At 36.0% G+C, this 19384-nt stretch overlaps 1 protein-coding gene across 7 annotated transcripts in view; it reads right to left on the reverse strand.

Annotated features, from left to right (window-relative positions):
• Window positions 1-619: 619 nt before the first annotated feature.
• LOC104887554 (probable prolyl 4-hydroxylase 10) overlaps window positions 620-19384 on the reverse strand; it is a 30942-nt gene continuing 12177 nt past the window's right edge. For 2 of the 7 annotated variants that reach the window (XM_048639714.2, XM_048639712.2), the window contains exon 11: window positions 14215-14317. Coding sequence is in view for 5 of the 7 variants with exons in the window: in XM_048639715.2 (XP_048495672.1) it covers window positions 2333-2479; window positions 4782-5156; window positions 11083-11229; window positions 11319-11378; window positions 14215-14253 (768 nt within the window). In the remaining 2 variants the exon portion in view is untranslated. The other 5 variants (XM_048639715.2, XM_048639720.2, XM_048639719.2 and 2 more) reach the window with 5 other exon arrangements.

The raw sequence follows: 19384 nt of genomic DNA on the forward strand, positions 1-19384 counted from the left end.
CATTCTTTTTTATTTCGTTAAACTTGTATCACTCACATAAATAATTCTCCATAATTATATAATATAATATAATATAAATGAATTCGATAAAAGGGGAAGGAAAAACAGAAGGTGGAGCTTCTATGTATTTTAGAGTGATTAGATACTATGGCTCAATATTTCCTCTAAAAAAGAGATACTGTGAAAATTCTGAATGTGATATATAACTTATAAGATATGGATGTGAATATATGATGAGTGATTACAGCCAAAATAATTGATGTTGCAAGCTGTATTGTGATTCTAAGGCATTGATATCTTATAGAAATAATATATAATGAGTTGTAGGAGCAGTCGAATCCAATATGCATGGGTATATGCCCACACTTTCAAGTAACTCTTCTCCCACATGACTTGTATTATTCCAATCAACTGTAGGCCTGTATCTGTAGCCATCGCAACTTCTTGTAATTGTAATTGTAATTGTGTAGTGGTCCGCTCAACTTGTCTCCATTTTTTCCTGGATCTTATCCAAATCAAAGATCATGTATTACGATTTCTATTATATTCTTTCTTGGAATTTATGATCAATCCATGCTAAAAGTACAGCATGGCTACTAAAAGGATCATACCGGACGTGTTTAAGCTAGGGACGAATTGCTTGTTAGGATAAAATTTGAAACACCTCCGACAAAAATAGTTTTTTTTTTTAACATCAAAGAAATTTGCATTAATGAAAAACGAAATTACAACCAAATAAACACAAAACCTAAATTGAGCTGAACTCGCTCTTACACAACAACCGCCAAAACATAAATAACATAAACTAAAACAAAGTGGCTCGATCTGGTGGATGACGCTGCTTCTGGTGGATGACGATCGCCTGAATTCGGCTAAACATAGTAGGAGGAGAGAGCTGATTGCACGAGCGGGGGAACTAAGGACAGCGAGATTATGAACTCGCGACTAGATCAATGCCAGGGACCTGCTGTCACCTGGAATCCGATGGTCGAGTTTGTTGAAAAAGTCACATTCTTGTGTGACTTCATACCCTTTTGGAAGGGTATTGCAGGCTTCTCCTGTGAGGAGAAGCGCAAATAAGTGGACGCGCTGTAACCCCAGTTGATAAATTGGGGGGCCGCCTTCAGATTTCGTTTTGTCAAGGCAATGATAAATGAAATCATTACCGAGCGAGAATGAAATCTAACCAAAGTTAGATTTCGAAGAACCATCCGATTATTAAAATCGGGGAAACCAAACTCCAAACATGAAATCGATTGCCACTCAAACCCTAACCAACGACATAGACAGATTGAAGTAACAATTACCACCACCATAATAAACAACAACACCATACTAAGCCAACCAAAGCAGACTGAATGAACAAACAACGACGCCATACTAACCAACCAACAACGACCACCGGAGGACATAATACACTACACTAAGAGGGGAGGGTGGATGCCCTGCAACTTAAGTTACTGCCTACACAACGCTAAGGGGAAAAGGGGAGAGGAAGCCCTACAACTGTTTCTTTAACTGGACACAACACGAAGGGGGAGGGGGAGGGGAAGCCCTACAACTGTTTCTTTTAAACCGGACACAACACGAAAGGGGAGGGGGAGGGGAAGCCCGAAACTGACTATTAGAGGTAGGGGGAAAGGAAACTAACCACGAAGCAGGGGGAAGGGGAGGGGAAACCCTAACAAGCCTAACCACAAAAAACAGGGGGGAAGGGGAAGGGAAGCCCTAATAAATTAACTCACGGTGGACGGTGGAACTCGAAGGGAAGCGGCGACGAGGGGGGAGGAAATCGACGCCCGAAAACAAACCTAAACGACCGAAAAATCGCCGCGTACAGGTAACGACGAACTAGAAGGAAATTAGGAAAATCAACGGAAAAAGATAAAAAACCGAAGAAAAAACATAAGGGAACTCGCCGGAGACCCGCCGGAAACCTGCGCGGCACCGGATCTCCGGCGAGTTCTAGGGTTAGGAGGGTTGAGTGTGTGTTTTGGTAGAGAGAAGGCAGAGAAAACTTTCTTTAGAGAGAGAGAGAAGCCTCGACAAAAATAGTTACGATAGTAGTTGTTAGCTCACATTAATTGTTGTATGTACTAATTGTTGGTTCTCGAAAGTAATTAATTACATCAAATACTAACTAATTACACCACCTTTCACCATAAATAGATATTTGACTTAGTGAACCTTTAGAAGCGACCTAAAGCTTTATTGTTGAACTCTATCTTGCAAATGCAGTTAACTTTTTACATCAATATATGTTCCACCCATCTTTCTATGGATATTTTAAGAATAACCACAATAGAAAGTCAAAATTTTCTAGATAACCACGTTATATAAACTTTTTTTGAAATAACCACCTTACTATTGATACACACTTTTTCATTGAATCACCACCAGATGACCAATTCCATCCATGGATTCGTTTGCGGAATTCAGCGGTTCTTTTTCCCCAACTTCCTTTCCAATTTTCTTCTTCCTACTTCGTCAATTAAAGTTGAAGAACAATGAAGCTCAAAAGAAATGAAAAATTGACAACATTATCAACACTTCAAGAAAAATTAGATTAGCATTTTCTTCAAAAACCAAATTGCGAATCACATTCACCAAGTAGAAGAAATTGCAACAGCAATGTGAAGGTAATCTTCACGATTGTGTATATTAGGGTTTATGAAATCGAGAGAAACCCTTTATGTCCTTATATAGTTATATATGGTACAAAAAAGTCAAAACATGATGAAATAATTAATCAAATTAAATAATTTAGATAAGTGAGTGATATGGCAGTTTGAAAGTGTTTAAATACAAGATGAGACAAATATGGAACAATTTCCACTAAAATATGCCCGCTACCGTTGGATTATAGTATCGAAAATCGAAATAACACTTTTGTCGAACACTCTAATGGGACGTTATCAAGACAAAATTATAAAAGAATCGCGAATTGATAACTTGAGTGTTGAAACTTGAGATATTGAGAATGAAACGCACTGGTTTCTATGGAGTATTACTTGGTTTCTAAGGATTTAACATATCAATTCAAATAACTCTAATGGCTAAATCCTAATGTGTGTGACTTGATCATGTGAGTAAAGTAAAATCATTGAACTCATCCCATTCTTTATTTTCCCTGAAATCGTAGTTAGCAACTAAAACTATTTAAAATCTGCTTGCAGGATGAGATTCGACTCCAAAAGGAGACTAGGAAATCTAAAATTCTAGCATTATGCTTTCCCTCAACACAAATCAGGACTTGGCAGTATGAATAAGCTCAACAAATATTGACAGTTCTTCCAAATCATGAAGATCATGAACTTCCAAAGAGATGGAGGAATTATTCAACTCGTCTATTGCATTTGGCATCAACTCTGCATCTAAAGGCTGTACACTAGACAATACATATGTTGGATCTAATCTGAGTGCCAAAAGTTCAGGTGAACTACAACAAGTAACAAAAAAATGTAAAACTTATAAAGAGATTTTCCTATAAGATGTTTTTCTCAAGTAAAACAAATAACAAGGAAGGTGATAATGCAAGTAGTAGACTGTAGATATCTCAAATAGTCTAGCAAAACAATTCTTCACACCTGCAAGTTGGTGCATCTTTACTTTTGTCACTCTCATTATACATAAGTATATATGTTGCTGGAAGCTGAGCACAGGTAGAAGAATTAGCTGATATACATAACTCGACACAGCCTGACGGCCACACGGGACACGATTCTTTTACAGAAGACAGTTAGTGATAGGCCCTGGGGCAAGGTAAGACAAACTCGGATAAGGTGGAGCTTTGTGTAAACCACATAAAAGATTAGGCTAGCTAAAAAATAAGTTGAATCTAATGCGAATTCGTTCCTTCTATACAAGGCAAGGCAAATTTTTGCATACGTTTTCAACTCTCGGTCTCTCCTTCGTAGACAAGTCTAGTATTTCCATTATATGGTTCATGAAACAAGCATTCAGAGATCAATTATGCAGTCTTGTTTTTACCACTTAATGTTTGATCCCTCGTATGTCACACAACTCAGAATTTAGGCTAAGTAATGACTAATCGCCGCTAAAATGACTACTGTTAAAAACAACTAGGACTTATCTCACCGGCTTCTACACAGCTAGGTAGGATTGAAAGCTTTGGCAAGAAGATTAAGGTATGCTCCCATCACACCAACTAACAAATTCATATTGGGACTTTGGTCCTTGACTTCAATCAGGGCCAATATCACAATAAGATCTACTGTACAGATTATGGTCTTAATGTTATGGTCCAACCTATCTTGCCATGTACAGAATCTATATTATGCTTTCTAAGTATTAAATACCATTATAAGAATGTAACACTAAAAATTTTACTTTGACGAGAGTTGGATAGAGATACTATCCAAACTCGTATTATTATGACCATGAAATATCATCAGTAAGCCTTCAATTCTAAACAAAACCAGTCAAACATTGATCAATTATTCATAATAGCACCTTATTATTTTACGCACCTAAGATGTTTCCGTAAACAGAGCTTACATAATAGTAAAGTTATAACTTAAACTTTCGGTGTAGGGCTGCCATAACTGAATAAAGACTAAAAGAGTGACATTGATGATTGATATGCCTTTGTGCGACAACATAGCATGGGCAAAAATGTACATAGAAATTGAAACTAAGGCTTGAAACAGATCAAATCACAGAGAGTAGATAATTCAAATACGATTGAATAAATTATTTGTTTCAAAATTAATCCTCCCAACTGTCTCAATGTTTACGATTTTCAGAATCACATAGTTTACCTGAGATGGAATAACCACAGCTAGTTTCCTTGCCCGCTGTCTACCATATAGTCCTCGTGGTTCACATATCAACTTCTCAAGTACGACGGCATTTTTGAGAATGTGCAACATCAGTGGAACTTCTAAATCCTCATGATGACTAAATGCATTAATCCATGTAAATTTGCGTAACTTAGGAAGGGTTGCATTAGAAACCTCTGGTGTCTCCAACCAATGCTTCACATAATCTAAATTGCACTCTGGATCTAAATTGTTCTCCGGAACTGAATCGTCCACCGAATTTGAATCATCGTTCTCCGAAGCTGAATCAGACTCAGAAGCTGAATCTATATCGCTTAATTCGAAATCAGATGTACAGTCACACCACCATATTACCTGCAAAAACCCATATAAGTTATATTAACATAATTATTACAAGTATTTGCTGAGTCATTATATATTGTTAGAGAGTTAGTTGTATAAATAGGGGTGTAATACTAGCTCTTAACTAATTTTTTTCTTGATGTAATATCTGACTCATTGAGTCTTCTTTCTCTCTGAAATAAACACATTTCTTCTGTGTTTCTTCTGCTTTTATGGTATCAGAGCTACAATCTCGTTCGTGAGATTGAGGTTATTAGCTTAATTTCGATTGAAATTGCTGTTTGCAATATTAAAATTGCAAATTATTCTGAAATTGAAGATTATCTTGAAGTTTTCTTGAATCTTTCTGAATTGTATAATGGCAGATTCGGTTGTGAATTCTACTCGAATCAATGAAGAAAATGTCCAAAATTCGAACAATGGAGGTAATTGTGATCCTCTCTTTGTTTCAAATTCGGACAATCCTACTGCTTCTCTTGTTTCTGCTACATTCAATGGAACGAATTATAATAGGTGGAGTAAAAATGTTAGACGAGCACTTATTGCCAAGAACAAAGAAGGTTTTATAACTGGAATGATACCTATACCTGAAATTACTCATAAAGACTATTCTAGGTGGAATAGAGCTGATTATATGGTTACAAGTTGGATTCTCAGTTCCATGAATTCTCTGATTTGCTGATGATTTTGCTTATATCAATAATTTTGCTGAATTATGGAAAGAATTGCGTGAAAGATTTGGTCAGACCAATGGTCCTTTGATCTATCAATTAAAGAAAGAAACTGATGGATTAAGGCAAGAAAATATGACAATAATTGCATATTATGGAAGAATTAAGAAGCTGTGGGATGAACTCAAATCTTTAAGAGTTTTTCCAAGTTGTGAATGTGGTGCCTTAAGCAAATGTAGTTGTCAATTTCTTAAAAGGTTGACAGATCTTGATGATGAGGACAAGTTAATGCAATTCTTGTTAGGTTTAAACAGTGGTTTTGACAACATTATTACAAACATATTATCAATGGAACCTCTGCCTACTATAAATCGAGCTTTCTCAATTACTCAGCAAATTGAGAAACAGAAAGAGATTTCAGGTGCTTTGGAAGTTACTGAAAGTAGTGCTATGGCTGCACAGAGGTTTAATCATGGAGGTATTATGACTGGACAGAAATTCCAAGGAAAGAGAGATTGGAAGAAGGAGAAAATGGATAAAAAATGTGATAATTGTGGAGGCAAAGGTCATACTGTTGAGCAGTGCTTCAAGATTATTGGATATCCTGAATGGTATAATGCCATTAAGTCTGCTAAAGCTGGTGCTCCTGGAATGTTTGGTAACAAAGGTGGTTATAATTCTGGAGGCAAGAAGTTTGCAGCTAATGTTCATATATCTCAAGATGGACAGCCTGATACTCCTCTTGATGATAATTATGGGGATAATCATGGTGGGAATCATATTAATCAAGATATGCTGAGTACAATATGTCAAGAAGTGATGAAAGCTATGCAAGGCAAGCAAAATGGTCACAGTAATGCTTCTTTTGCTAGCTGTGCAGGTAATAGTCATAAACACTCATTTTCTGCTTTGAGTCATAATATTGCTCATGTTTGGATTGTGGATTCTGGGGCATGTGATCATATGGTATTTGATGATAGATTGTTGATAAACAAAGTAATGTTGCAGAAAGAAATCAGAGTAGGCTTACCTGATGGTTCACATAGATGTGTAAAAATGACTGGGAGTGTCATATTGAATAAAAATCTAGTAATACACAATGTATTATTAGTAGAAGGTTTTAAACATAATTTGCTTTCTGTAAGCAAATTAGTGGAATCTGCTGGTATCTTGGTGCAGTTTACAAATGATGCTTGCTATTTTCAGGACCAATATAAGAAGCATATCATTGCAAGTGGTAAGAAACATGGTGGTCTATATTACTACTTCAGTTCTGCTGATAATCAAGTTGGGACTGGTATGAAATCTTCATGTAATTCAGTTGATTCTTGGAGGTTAGCTACAAAAACTGCTACTGGTGGGCTGAATAAGGACACTGTTAGTAAGAAGAATAAATGTACTGATAAGAGAGATTACCTTGACCTTTTGCATAATAGACTAGGTCATTTGTCATTGTCTAAAATGCAACATGTACCTGGTTTTAATTGTCAAGAGTTATCAGAATACAATTGTGATATATGCTTGAACTCTAAACATCATAAATTGCCCTTTCCTGTGAGTAAAAGTAGAGCTGAACATTGCTTTGACTTGTTTCATATTGATCTTTGGGGGCCTTATAAAGTTCATAGCATAAATGGGGCTAGTTACTTTCTCACTTTACTTGATGATCACAGTAGAGTAACATGGACCTATCTATTACACAATAAGCTTCAAGTTGCTAAAACCATTACTGATTTTCTTCATATGGTTAAAAATCAGTTTAATACATCTATTAAGATGGTGAGAACAGATAATGGTACTGAAATAATCAAACAGGAATGTTTGAATATATTTCTCTCTGAAGGTATTCTAATGCAGAAAAGTGTCCCTTATACTCCACAACAGAATGCTCGAGTTGAAAGGAAGCATAGACACTTATTAGAAGTATCTAGATCATTGAGATTCCAGGCTAATTTGCCAAAAAGATTTTGGGGAGAATGCCTATTAACAGCCACTTTTCTCATCAACAAAATGCCTACTAAAGTTCTTTCTTGGAAGTCTCCATATGAGGTTATGTTTAATAAAGTGCCTGATTATGATGCTTTGAGAAGTTTTGGTTGTCTATGTTATGCTTATAATATGGCTGTTCACAGAGATAAATTTGATGCAAGGGCCAGAAAATGCATCTTTCTTGGTTACCCTTATGGTCAGAAAGCATATAAAGTCTATGATCTTGCAACAAAGTCTATGTTTGTATCCAGAGATGTTATCTTCTTTGAGCATTCTTTTCCTTTCCAAACTGAAAAATCTATTTCTTCTGATCCTAATATTGAGCTGGTATCATTTGGTGAAAATGATGACATTCCTATTCTTAACCCTTCTAACTCACATATTGCTCATAACTCTTCCTCAAATACTCACATCTCTAATACTCCTTCAAACACACATATTTCTAATACTTCTTCTCACAATTTCTCTCCTATCTCTACCTCTCCTGTTATTCATTCTTCTTCTCATACATCTCAAAATGATTCTAACCCTTCTCCTCCTATTCTCAGACACAGTACTAGACATGTTATTCCATCATGTAAATTTACAGACTTTGTCAATACATATGTTCCTCACAAAACTACTGTTTTATCTTCTATTACCACTGAATCTCAATCCTTTGCTGTCAATTCATGTCAAACTCTTGAACCTAAACATTATAACCAAGCTAAATATGACCCTAACTGGATTGATGCAATGCAGAAAGAGATACAAGCTCTTGAACTGAATGAAACATGGGAGTTAACTGTTCTTCCTAAAGGGAAGAAAGCTATTGGTTCTAAGTGGGTTTATAAAACCAAACTTAAACCAGGTGGATCTATTGATAAATATAAGGCCAGGCTTGTAGCTATTGGTTATCAACAAGTAGAAGGGCATGACTTTACTCAAACTTTCTCACCTGTTGCAAAGCTAGCTACAGTGAGAGTAGTTATTGCTCTTGCTACTGTTCATCAATGGAAAATGTGTCAACTGGATGTAAACAATGCTTTCATGCATGGTTACATTGATGAAGAAGTATATATGGTTCCTCCAGCTGGATATTCTAAGGCTCAAAAGGGTGAAGTGTGCAGATTAAAGAAGTCTTTATATGGTTTAAAACAAGCTTCAAGGCAGTGGAATAAAGAGCTCACTAAGTTCTTACTCTCTATTGGGTTTGATCAATCTAAACAAGACTATTCCTTGTTTACAAGAACCTTAGATGATGAATTCTTGGTATTATTGGTTTATGTAGATGATATGTTGCTGACTGGTACATCTATGATTCAGATTCAAGTTGTCAAAGAAGCTCTTGATGTTGCTTTTACCATCAAAGACTTGGGTGAATTAAACTATTTTCTTGGAATTGAAATTTCAAGAACTTCAGATGGTACTTTTTTGTCCCAAAGAAAGTATGTTAAAGACATACTTACTGATACAGGAATGGTAGACTGTAGCTCAGTATCCACTCCTCTTTCACCTGGTTTGAAGCTTTCAATAGACACAGGGGTGGTCTTGGAAGAACCTGATGTTTACAGAAGACTGGTTGGCTCACTAGACCTGACCTCTCTTATGCTGTTCAACACCTAAGCCAATTCATGCATTGTCCTCGTGTCCCTCACTTACAGGCTGCTCATCATGTCCTTAAATACTTGAAAGGAACTCTAGATCATGGTTTATATTACACTGCTCATTCTGATGTGCAAGTTCATGCTTATAGTGATGCTGACTGGAGTGGATGTCAATTTAGCAGCAGATCTCTTAGTGCATATGCAGTGTTTCTTGGCACCAACTTGGTTTCTTGGAAAACCAAGAAACAAACTACAGTGAGCAAATCTTCCACTGAAGCTGAGTATAGGAGTATGTCCAGCACAGCCAGTGAAATTGTGTGGATTCATAGCTTATTGGAAGATCTTCATATCACTGCTTCTCTTCCTATAACTATGTACTGTGATAATACTTCTGCAGAGCATTTGGCTCATAATCCTATGTTTCATGAGAAAACGAAGCATTTGAAGCGTGATATGCACTATGTTAGAGAGCAGGTTGCTGCAGGCTTTCTCACTACAGCTCATGTTTCAAGTCATCATCAGTTGGCTGATGTGCTCACAAAGGCTTTGCCTTCTCCTCAACATTCTTCTCTTTGCTCCAAGCTTGGACTTGTTTCACATGTCCAGCTTGAGGGGGGTGTATAAGTTATATTAACATAATTATTACAAGTATTTGCTGAGTCAGCATATATTGTTAGAGAGTTAGTTGTATAAATAGGGGTGTAATACTAGCTCTTAACTAATTTTTTTCTTGATGTAATATCTGACTCATTGAGTCTTCTTTCTCTCTGAAATAAACACATTTCTTCTGTGTTTCTTCTGCTTTTAACCCACCAAAATGCTCATTTGATTTGCAACTGAGAGAGAACTAAATGTTCACTAATGTACAAATGTGATATACTTCTTATTTAATTGCAACATTACTCCTTGGCATATTATTTGAGGAAGCCATGTGAGGAGGGGAGAGATAGAGGGATAATAGTGCTAAATAATAAAATGTTGCAATTAATGTTCCAAATAAGGGAACGTTAAAAATAAAATGACCACCTTTTAGCATAATCCTTTCACAATGTACCCCCAAAAATTTGGTCACACCACTTGGAATTATAGTGTTTCTAATATTAAAACTTTCTAATCATATTATTTAGCAAGTATTACTATATTTTCATTTATGAGAAGTTTAGCAAGTATTTGGAAACATAGGAATAAAAACTAGTCCTTTTTCAAACAAACAAAAAAAAAGAAATAAGAACTAGGGGTGTTCACCAATAATCCAAGAAGAAAATGAGGGCTGAAGACCCAACCGGATCTAACATATATCAGTAACTACAATCTAGATGTGACAAAAATACAAGTGAACTAGCAAACATAGGTTAAATCAACTCTAATAAGTATCAAATAATAATACCAAGCTTGGCTTAGCTGACTTGATGGGGATTTCCAATTTCAACTAATGACCTCTAGCTCATGTGCGAGGGCAGCTCAAAGGTTATTCCTCTTACCAATAAAAAGAATTAAGTATAAAACAAAAATAAGTTGTCTGCATCAAAGATCAATTTTGATAGATAAGACCAAGTTTATATTGCAAATATATCTTACTTAGTAAGATGAGTGAAGAGAAGTAGAAAACATGACCATAGATCAATCAAATTAACGAGAGAAACTAAATCCAAGATCGAAACAAGTACAGCTACTAAAAGAAAGCTCATTCACCTCAAGCTTTAATTCATCCAATAAAGGACACGCCTTTGCAATAATGCCCACTAACGAAAGAAGCTTTTCATGGTTTTCGACCACAACTCGCAAGTTCAAGAATTTGACATTAGGAAACGAAGGAAAGAGACCATCTTCACAAATAAACTGTCAATAGTAAGCAAGTAATTAAGATTAGTGTGAACAAAGGAAAAGTAAAACTTTGATGTTGCTGAATATGTTTGCTAGGTACATACCATATGGTCCATATTCATATTAAGGGAAAGAGTAGACAGCTGCTTATTGAACCTTTTGATCTGCATTATATTTGAATACAAGTAATCGTGATCATAGCATGGCCAACTGAAAGATACTTCAACAAGTGATGGAACACAAGCATATACTAGTCTTGTCCTTGTGTAGCAGGTTTGAAATTCAAATTATTCAAGACTCGCAGCATGTATGTTAACTTCATTCAAACCAAGGCAATCGCGTATTGCCAAGTATTTCAACTTCTCAGACAAGTTTATGATCTTCACATTTGAAAGATTTTCTGCTCCTTTAATGTATAGTCTTTCTATTAGAGGACAACGAGACAAAAGCAGTTGTAGTGTCTCTTCCCTTATGTCAACATCCTTTAAAAATATGGATGTTAGGTCGTAGCTTATCCCAATCTCACATGGAGAACCCTTGAAAACATCAGATGATAAGGAATAATAACGAAGGTGATCATCATCTATCTGGTGACTCAAAGCCAAAGCCAGATCCAGCTCCAACTTCTTAACTCTTTTCGAGATAGCAAATTTGATCCACATATCTATATAATGTGAATCAGTCGAATCCAATGGAAAGCAAACTCTAAAGTCATTAATGAATGGGGCACGATGCGAACTCACTACCTGATTTACCCAATTCACAAATCTTGACTTGTGTTGGAGCATATCCTCTACAAGCAATGTTTGTGAAACGTCAAAGTCCATACTTGTGAGATAAGTTGCCAAATATCTCCAGCTTCTCGAAAGGATGCTAGTTCTTGTAGCATCTTTTCTATCAACACGGGATAGGATGGAAAGAAGAATATCATCTGTTAATTTGCTGAGTCGGTCCTCATATTCATCTTGTTCCTTTAATCAAAAGGGAAAGCAAGAAATAGAGATTGTTAGATCCTTATAGGTGACGAGAAAAAAACAAAGTATAAATAATAATGATACAATAGCTTGAGCTTACATATCACAAAAGATGCAAAAATAGGAAGGGCAAAAAGAGGTCATGTTTGGTAAATGGCTTTTTCATTGGCTTTTGACTTTTGAATTTGGTTAAATAGCCAAAAAAGGTGTTTGGTTATTGGCTTTTTGGTTGGCTGAAAAGCTGGCTTTTAAGCCAATAAAAAGTTGTCTGTAGCAGCTTTTTGGATTAGTTTTTGGCTTGTTGGCCCAAAAACTCTCTAATAAACAGCCAACAACCACAACTAAGTTTACCACACTTTTGCAAACAGTTGGTTTAAACCACATAAAAAGTCAATACATACAACCAATGCTTCCAGGATGAGTGAGACTAGCGCCCGCCTTTGAGACTGAGATGAGTGCCAAAGAGTTAGAATTCGCTGCTTAGGCAAAAGCCCCTATACCAGCGAACTACGTACTTTCCGCTGCGGCTCCTTTTTCTAATTTCTTGCCCGCTTTAGCAGAATAGGTCCTATTTGCCAGCTGATGCACTCCAACCCTTCGAGAGCAGGATGCCGGCCGAGATGGAGCTGGGAGCCAACCTAGACTTTCCTGGGCCCCAACCCGAAAAGCAAAAGATTCGAGAGTCCAGGCTGAAAATACATGCATAGATAGTGGTCTTTTCGGATGATCAGCCACACTGGGACTGAGACACGGCCCGGACTCCCACGGGGGGCAGCAGTGGGAATCTTGCCAGTCAAACATACCAACTAAACTAGCCAAAGGTCAACAACCAACCAGCTGGGTTCGGTGGGTTCCTGAACCCACGAGGATCCGCGAAAGAAACTGGAATTTACAGGGGAATAAAACAAGATATATACAAAAAGCGCCGAAAATTATACAAATTTTATAAACTTTGCTCAGTGGTGTAGCGTGATGCTGCGTGAAGCATATGCTTGGCATGATCAATGTCGCGGGATCGAATCCCAGTAAGACCTTGTTGTTTTTTCTTTTTCAATTTTTTCCCTCTCTTATGTTTTTTGTTTATTTTTCTTTTTCAACTTTTTTCCCTCCTTTATTTTTTATTACTACAACTTTTGTTTTTATTCTTGGTGTTATTTTTCTTTTGATCCTCCATTTTCTAGCTTTGGTTCTTCACAATATTCCACTCCCACCAGGTATTAATGTATTAATAGGTAATGAATCTGGTTTAATTTCTCTTTTCTTCCAAATAACTTGCTCAACCAATCAGTTACTGATAGCATTAGTAATTTATTAGCGAAACTATATTGCAATGACTTTACTGTTGGTGAGTCGTTAATTATTAATAGCATTAAGAATTTATTAGTCAAACTTGTATAAGTGTTTTTAACGCCTTTAAATATAAGTATTAATAGTAAAATTTAGCCACACGCTTCGCATGCATATAAGACTAATTTTTTGTTCTATGTTTAAAGAAGTTTGAACCCACGTTGTGATCCGCCACTGGTGTTCAGTCACTTCAAATTCAATATCTTTGGTTGGTCAGATCATCAACATTCACCAATGTAATTGAATAATTGATTTTAAATTGGTGACATGTCAAAAATAGTAGCATATATGATACAAGGTGGAACATAAAAAGAATCCAAATTAAACCTTTTATATGTGCTTAAGGAGAAGAGCAGAGGATCTAACTTTCAAAAAGCATCACCATCTGATCTACTTTCGATAAAAATGGTTCGAATAACCTTTAAAGAAACCAAACTAGTGAAAATCACAATCATGTACAAAAATTCATCTCCATGACGAAAATTTCTTGTTTAGGATTCACATCATATTTCATTTATGATAACTGATAAGTTAGCCTTAGCCATCTTAATTTCTCATAGAAGACACAGAAAATAAGGGTGCTATAAGAATACTAGACTTATAAACAGTGCAAAACACAGCAAACAGGACGATTAGCACTAAGCAAAATACAGTGAAGGATTTTTATTTGCTGAATTACCTTATCCTCGTAGATATAAACAGCTGAAGCATTTGACATTGCAAAGAACGAGCAATTAAGCTAAGTAGGCAATATTTTAACTTCCCACCCAGCAGCACGAAAACTGTGAAAAAAAAAAGTCATAAAACAGGACAGAGGTGAGATTACTCAGCAAGACCAACTACACCAAGATTTTCTCCCTTAAACATGCTTAACATAATACTACTCCTTACATCTCCCTAAAGATTTTCTATTTCTAATCTTGGCACAATTCATAAGTAAACATGTAGACATGTGATACGATATTGAAAGCTTGTATTAGGAAAGTATCTTGAATTCCTAACACAAGCTTTTAATATGATATCATCTCTCTACGAAACAGAATCAAAACATATTCATGTGGGGTCTTATTTAATTCATCTTAGTACATTACGAAAATCAGAATTTTATAGTTTTTTTCCTAATATGTAATTAAAGATGCGAATGATATAAAACCTGCACTAGTAAACATAAAAAGGAGAAACGGAAAATCTTTTAGGAACGGAGGGACTAATATATAATCTAACATGCTACTGCCTGCCTACGATGGCAATTGCAAGAATAATTCAAAGTCTATGACGAAGTCTTGTTATGAATTCAGTACCTAAATAACCCATAATTAGAAATCTAACCATGATATACAATTGATAGAAGGCAGAGTTTTATAAACACAATGTAATCTGATATTACTAACAAAAACTCTTTATTTTCATAATACTGCAAAATCTATGAAACATTATTAAAGAATCAGAATTTATACCCTATTCACTAAACTAATACCTATATTGTAACATAAATTTTATCATCATTTAGTTCCATGAAACAAACATGAATTAAGAAGTTGTACCAGAAATTCGAATCATAAGTTTATTACATGTAAATTATCCCTAAAAACATTAAATAACATATATGAGATAAAGAAAAAATAAGATGAATTCATTAAACAAACAATAACAACCGCATAAAACCAATTGCATGCATAATCACATGAAGTAGATCTTAAAAATCGCAATCCCACACCAAAATCTGCAACAAAACAAGTAAATTCATCTAAGGAACAAAACAACAACCTGGAACGAGTTTCTGCAATTCGAGTGACGAATTTGCGTATGACAGGTTCTAGAGCGTCTTATGGAGTGTTACTATAAGCCTATACCTATGTAGTTTATGATTTTTTTTTATGCCAACAAACATTATTAAAAGAACGGTTAAACCTAATTATTAAATAGATTAAATTAGTCACCGAATGAAATTAACTTAGTTAATATTGGGCTAATTCTCTTTTTAATATTGGACTTACCATAACCTAATTTTAATTTAAAAGTAGGTTGTCTCTTACAAGATAAACTCTTCATTTTGCACCGAAAATATGTTAGGACTCTAAATATTATCATATAGATAGGATTATTATTCCTGGGCCTCTTTTCCCATTTTATTTTCAATTCAGTTTAGTTACATTCAGTTGGGTATTGTTCCAATCAGTTAAGTTCCGTTCAGTTCCTAATTTATTTCTTTGATAATAAAATAATGATACTTATTATTATTATTACAATTACGATTATTTTATCATTAATATTATTACTATTACTGTTACTATTACTATTACTATTACTATTACTATTACTATTACTATTACTATTACTATTACTACAATTACTATTATTATGCTTATATATCTCTTTTCTCATAACTTTTCATGTGGTAGGCAAATCTCTCTATCTCCTCCTTATTATTCTCTTTTCTCATAACTTTTCCAGCTCTTTTATTGTTAAGTGTTCTCCTGTTATAGATTATACTCCATCTTATAGAAAATGTGATTCTTCTTCTGTAAAGGGTGAGAGCGCCAACAAACCTATGGGTACTGACACTTCTGCTACTGGAACTAAAGGGTCTAACCCTACAGACTCTCTAAAGGGCATGTTTCAGGATCCTCCCCACTATGCCACCTTCCCTGAGGGGGTGATTTTGGATGAGCTTAATCAAGTTAAAAATATATAGAGGAGCTCTCAAAATCCTGCTTGGTTGGTAAGATTCTAGGTACTTCTTTGGATATTCGTACTGTCGTGTCTAGAACTAAAGCAGATTGGAGATTTGTTAATGGGGAGGTAGAATATGTAGAGATGGGTAATCAATGGATACTCCTAAAATTTGCTAATCGTGCTGACCTTTTCTGGTTGGGTCTGAAAGACCTTGGCATGTCCAAGGCGAACTATTTATCATTCAACCTTGGGGTCCTGAATTTGATCCTTTTTGGGAGGAAATTAAGTATGTGGACCTTTAGGTTCGTATCCCACGTTTTCCAACTGAACTTCTTGATTTTGAGTCAGTGTCTAATTTATTAGCCTCTAATAATGTGGGCACTCTGGTAAAACTGGATTCTCGTTCTCTGTTGCGAAACAACATTAGGTTTGCACGAGCTTGTGCTCATGTGGACATTTCTGAGCCTCTGCTTGAATTTGTTGAAATCAAGAGGGATGGAGGTAAAGTATGTGGGTATAATATCTGGTACGAGGACTTTTCCTCTGGCTGTTCTTTTTGTGGTGCTGAAGAACATGCGATTGATGCTTGTCCCTTGTTAACAGCCCCTCAAAAGGCTGTTAAAATTTGTCTGTTAAAGTGCTCGAAACAGAAAAGCTTGGTTGAGTTGCGTGCTTTGGCCTCTAGGCAAGATGAGTCATGTACTAGGGCTAAGCAAGCCAATTTGGTACAGGCAAAGCCTAAGCCTATGGTAAGAAATTCATCAATGTTTCCTGAGTCCTCTATGAATGCAAAGTTTACTGGGAAGAAGTCCCATGCTCCTGCTAGCAAATATGCTTTTGGTATCACTTTCAAACAACCTAAAGGGGTTGACCATAAAAAAATGATTCTCGAGTTCCTGTTATGCATGGTAAAGGTAAGGGTAGGGATAACAACCCAGTCTGGATCCAACCTTAGTCCACTCCGATCCAAAGGAAAATAAATATGAGTCGACTCTGACAAAAAAGTAATCCGACCCCGTTTAAAAATTCTGACTCCGAGTCGGAGGAGGGTCGAAGTTGGATCTCATAAAATAATCCAACATCCAAATCCGACTTTGAGTTAATCAATACTTTTTTCTTATTTATGTATAACCTGACTTCGACTTTCAGCCAATTGTATTATATAGGATTTTCTCATTGAAGAAATGATTGTTATAAAATAATAGTAATATCTAGATTATTTGTACCATATAAGATTTCCATATGATTATTAGAATAAATTATAATGATTAGATTATTTATTATAGAAGACTATCTATACTAATATATTAAAAGGCGTGCCTAACAACGTTGATGCGCCACGTGGCACCCTCCTCCTGCCACCAGAATTTCGCCACGTGTCTGTCAACCAACAAAGTCAAGTGGTCATTATTTCAAAAATAAATATGCTGAAGCTTGGGCTCAAACCCCTGACCTTATGTAAGGGTTTTCAAAGAATCACCATCTCATCTAACTTCTCTTGGTGATCCATGTTTCCACAGTTAATGTTATCAAACATATCCCTTACATCCTTAAAAATAAATAAAATTTGCATGTTCATTAAAATTAATTATGTATGCATGATACCATTTGAAGAGCATTGTTGACCACTACAGTACTACCCCTAGGGAGTTTTAGTTCATGTAATCTATGTACAATAAAAAAATTTAGAAATTGTGTAATATAGGGTTTGATCACGAGACCTCAAGTACATATACTAATGTCTTAACCACTAGGCTAAGTTGTGTTTTTTGTTATTATCATAAAGTATTATATTAATAAATGAAATTTTTTCTTACCCGGGGCATAGCCCGGGCCTAATAACTAGTTCTATTATATAAAAAAATGGGCAGGAAAATAAGTTGGATCGGGTTCGGAGTCGGATGTTTGGATTTTAAGTCGGATGTACGGATCTCAAGTTAGATCGGATTCTGAGTCGGGTTTTCGGATTTTAAGGATTCGAATTTCCGAAGTCGGATGTCGGACTCGGATTAAAAATCCGACTTCTTGTAGAGTCAGCGTCGGATAATGCATAATCCCGTCCAAGTCCGACCTGTTGCCATTCCTAGGTAAGGGAAAAGCTTTGCTAACTGTTGTTCCTGGGTACTGTTCAGATCTTAGCTCTGATGATGATTCTGAAAAGAGAACCATGCATCCTATCCACTCTTCTTCTACTGCTAGCTGGGAGGTCAGTTTGTCTGGGTTAGGAAACTCCCCATGTGGGAGGAGGTGGTGCGGGGGCTCATACTCCATCCCAGGTTGGGGATATTGTGCTTGATCCAGTCCCTTTTCAGGTGGTTTTCCCATCTGAATTATTTGCTGCTAATCAGTTTGGTCCTCTTATTGATTGTTAAAATCCAAATTTTTATGACTCTGGCGTTGAGAATGCTACTCTCTTGGTTAATGTTGATGATGGTTTTGTGCAAGAGTACCATTCCCAACCTGAGCACTCTTTACATTCAATTAATTCGGAAAGTTCTATTATTAAGCACATTGGAGCCTTGGTTGTTGAGCGAGAGTCCCCTGTGGAACCCTCCTCTATTTCCAGCCCAGCTAAGCGTAGGGAGTGTGTGGATGAGGAGGACCATGTCTCTTCAGGTATGAAGTGATCCAAAGCCTGAATTTAGTCAAATGGAGGTTTTTTTTGGTGTTAAATGTCAGTAGGGTTTTGGAACATTAGAGGGTGTAGGAGGAAGAATGCCCTAGAAGAAGTTAAAAACTTTTGCAATGTAAATAGTATTAGTATTATGATGTTATGTGAAACTACCCCCCCCCCCCCAATATTTGATGTTTGTCTTAAGAGGTCAAGTAATAAGTTTTTTTAGTTCCTTCCTACCCAAGGTCTTTCGGGTGGGATGTGGCTTCTATGGAAGGACAATATCTACAATCCCTTATTTTTAAAAAAAAAGTATTGGTCATTAATGGGTAATTCTGTCTGTCGAGCAGTTAAAGCTTTTATCCATTCTTAAAAATTACTTAAGGAAGTTAATCATACAATTAATTATAACTCTAATCCCCAAGATAGAATATCTAGAGACAGCAAATCACTTTCGTACAATTAGCCTATGTTCTACGATCTATAAGATTATTTCCAAAGTAATAACTAATAGATTGAAAATTACTCTTAGACGAATTGTTCATCCTCTCCAAGGCGC

The sequence above is a fragment of the Beta vulgaris genome, chromosome 2 (genome assembly GCF_026745355.1).
Source record: "Beta vulgaris subsp. vulgaris cultivar EL10 chromosome 2, EL10.2, whole genome shotgun sequence".
In the NCBI taxonomy this organism is placed as follows: Eukaryota; Viridiplantae; Streptophyta; class Magnoliopsida; order Caryophyllales; family Amaranthaceae; genus Beta; species Beta vulgaris.